This window comes from Cynoglossus semilaevis, chromosome 1 (genome assembly GCF_000523025.1).
Source record: "Cynoglossus semilaevis isolate Cse_v1.0 chromosome 1, Cse_v1.0, whole genome shotgun sequence".
NCBI classification, from domain to species: domain Eukaryota; kingdom Metazoa; phylum Chordata; class Actinopteri; order Pleuronectiformes; family Cynoglossidae; genus Cynoglossus; species Cynoglossus semilaevis.
The window spans coordinates 5,933,372-5,936,234 of NC_024307.1; the positions used below are offsets into that span (position 1 = coordinate 5,933,372).

Consider the following 2,863-nt stretch of genomic DNA (forward strand, 5'->3'; position numbering starts at 1 on the left):
CGAGGCCCTGCAGGACTACGAGAGCAGCCAACACCCGGAGGACCCGCGGCGGGCGGGCAAGCTGCTCATGACCCTGCCCCTCCTGAGGCAGACGGCCACCAAGGCAGTGCAGCACTTTTACAGCATCAAGGTGCAGGGAAAGGTTCCCATGCACAAACTGTTCCTGGAGATGCTGGAGGCCAAGGTGTGATCAGGACTGGACTGGTCTGGACTGGTCAACGGCCGCAACCCAGGGCCACGACAGGAAAAAAGAGACTTGAAACAAGGTTGAAGGTACTTAAAAAAAAAGAAAGGTGAGGGAGTTAAGGGGGGGGGGCCTTGACTAACTGTACTACACAGGACGAAGAATGACCTGCCCCTGGGGGACCCTCCTGAAAACTTGGGGCACTAAATTAAAAAAAAAAAAATGAAATGCAAAACTTGGCTATTAGTATAAATATTTAAAAAAATGACGCAGATTAATTTAAAATATATAAGAAATAATATGTACAGTGATAATTTCTTTTGTTGTTTTTGTTAATTGTCAGTGGTCATGCTGTATATAAAGAAGGACTCTTCGCTCCTTCAGCATCTTCACAATAAGTGTTCGCCAGTTTTTGGTTTTGTTTTTTTGTTTGTTTGTTTTTTTTGTTGTTTTTTCCAGAAACAGAAACTCTTTAAATTTCCTCGTAGGATGTCAACAGTGTCAACAACAGACGACAACTCTCATCTCATCTCACTCTCACTGCTGTGTTTTTGGCCTGGACTCCACCAGGACGTGTACATATTTATGATCAGAGGACTGAGTGGACAGTTGGAGGTCTGGTGAACTTGGCGGCCATGTTCTCTTCTTCTGCTCCCGGGGGGAGGGAGAAAAAAAGAAAAAAAACTTAAAGTGAACTCCTATCAGTCTGAAGATCCGTGGATGATCCGCTCCAGAGCAGTGAACTGTTTGGTCTTTGTGGACCTGGCTCAGACCTGAAGACCTGACGGTCCCACCTTTAACTTTACTGACGTAGACAGGTACATCCTTCACTCATCTTATCCTCTAGTAACTCAGCAATAAAAGGGTCGGGGGCCGTGGAGGGACGGAGGGGGGTGGAGCTTACACGTGTGCTTCTTCTTTTTTTTTTTTTTTTTTTTTCATTTTTTAAAACATCGCTGTCGCTCTAACATCTCACCTCCGGCGGCGACGAACTCTGTGTCATCGCAGCTCTGAAGTCCAAATGTGGCCACTGTGGAAAATGCATCTTGGCATGAAAACAGATGACCTGATAGGAGTTAGGTGAAAGATGATCAGCGGGTTGGTTGTCGCGGCATCAGAGGATTTATGAGGAGTGGCAGCGCTCCAAGAGATTCCATAATCAAACAATCAGAGGTCCCACATGTCGCCCGCTCTATTTTGGGCTCTTTCAAGCCGGCGGCAGAGTCGTGGTGCACACGGGGCAGCGCGGTGGCCAGCATCTGCTCTCACCATGTTAGACACCTCTCTGCTTTTAATAGCCGTGCCTGCGTTTACAGAGCTTCAACCAAACGGAGGCGATCGGCAGGTGCAGAGTCGGAGTCGCACTTTACACCGGGTTTATTTTTAGTCGTGGAACACGATGTTGACACAGCGGCCATTGTGGGTTAACACCTTTCCCACTGGGGGGGGGGGGGGGGGGGGGGGGGGGGGGGGGTAGGGTGAGGAGAGCCTGCGATGCTGGAGCGTGCGAACGCGAACAGCTATGCAAGAAATCGAGTGTGGCGCTCCAGACAGCGTAACAGCAGCAGCAGCAGCAGCGTGTCAGGACGAGGTGTGAACACCGGCAGCTCTCGTGCCACACGCTCCCTATGTTGAGCTTCATGTCCTACATGTCCTGTTATAAAACGTACGCGTAATACATAAAGGTACAGTATGCAGGAATAAGGTACCACAAATGTACTTCTTCCCTTAGATAAATGTTTTTTTTTTTTAATATTCAAATTCCCCCATCCACCAGTAGAGTGCGCTAATAAAACACTATTGTTTATGTTGACTTAAATTTCAGGATTCTGTTACCAAAGAAACTTTACGTTTAGAATGTGATTATCATGAAAAACCAGCTGATCCTTTAGTAATGTTGCAAAAAAAATGCAAATTTATCAGTTTTTTTTATTGACAAAAAAATACATAAATATAAAACATTTAAACTATAACTGCTCATATCAGTGCCAGAATTCTTTTGTGGCACAAAAAATTTAAGGAGTCTGTTTTCAACTGTAGTTTAATATTTCACTCCAAAACAAAGTAAAAAAAACCCAAATTTTAATTGTTTATTTTTTAATATATTTCCTGCATACTCTACCTTTAAGTGCAGTTTTACGTGAATGCAAACGAGTCAGAGGTTGAATGCTTGTTCTGCTGAAGGATCGTTCACGTGGTGCCGTCCCTACGACGCGATACTGTGATCAAAAAGGAATCTCCCATCATGCATTGCATTGCTGCCATGCTGATCCAGCAGCCAGCATGCCTGACTGGCCGAGTAATGGAGGGCGACTTCCCGCTCCGGCAACTTATCATCCAAACTTGGACCAGCTGCTGTCGTCCAGTCAGGAAGCTCCTGCGTGGAGAGTGAAGATGAATCTAGAACCACGCTGCTGCTGCTGATGCTGCTGCTGATGCTGATGCTGCTGCTGCTGCTGCTGCTGACCTAAACCACGCCCAAGAGCATGGTTTTAATTAGATTAGGGAGAATTTTTAGGCTGTTGACTAACATGCAGTACCGCCCTCTGACCACAAGAGCTTTATTCGGTTCACTTTACAGAAGAAGAAAGAGAGAAAAAAAATCCCACTTTTCTGCTCGTTTCCATCAGTCAGTTTGAAACTTTTGCCGAAAACCTTTACGACTACTGTTTTATAGTG

General features: G+C 45.8%; 1 protein-coding gene across 16 annotated transcripts in view; it reads left to right on the forward strand.

Annotated features, from left to right (window-relative positions):
* Positions 1 to 1,621, forward strand: part of esrrb (estrogen-related receptor beta) — a 59,701-nt gene extending 58,080 nt beyond the window's left edge. For 15 of the 16 annotated variants that reach the window (XM_025058074.1, XM_025058063.1, XM_025058095.1 and 12 more), the window contains one exon: positions 1 to 449. In XM_025058074.1, coding sequence (XP_024913842.1) covers positions 1 to 190 — 190 coding nt within the window. In that variant the 3' untranslated portion in view covers positions 191 to 449. Of the gene's footprint in view, positions 450 to 672 lie in introns of those variants that run through there. The other variant, XR_003050459.1, reaches the window with a different exon arrangement.
* The last annotated feature ends 1,242 nt before the right edge of the window (positions 1,622 to 2,863 follow it).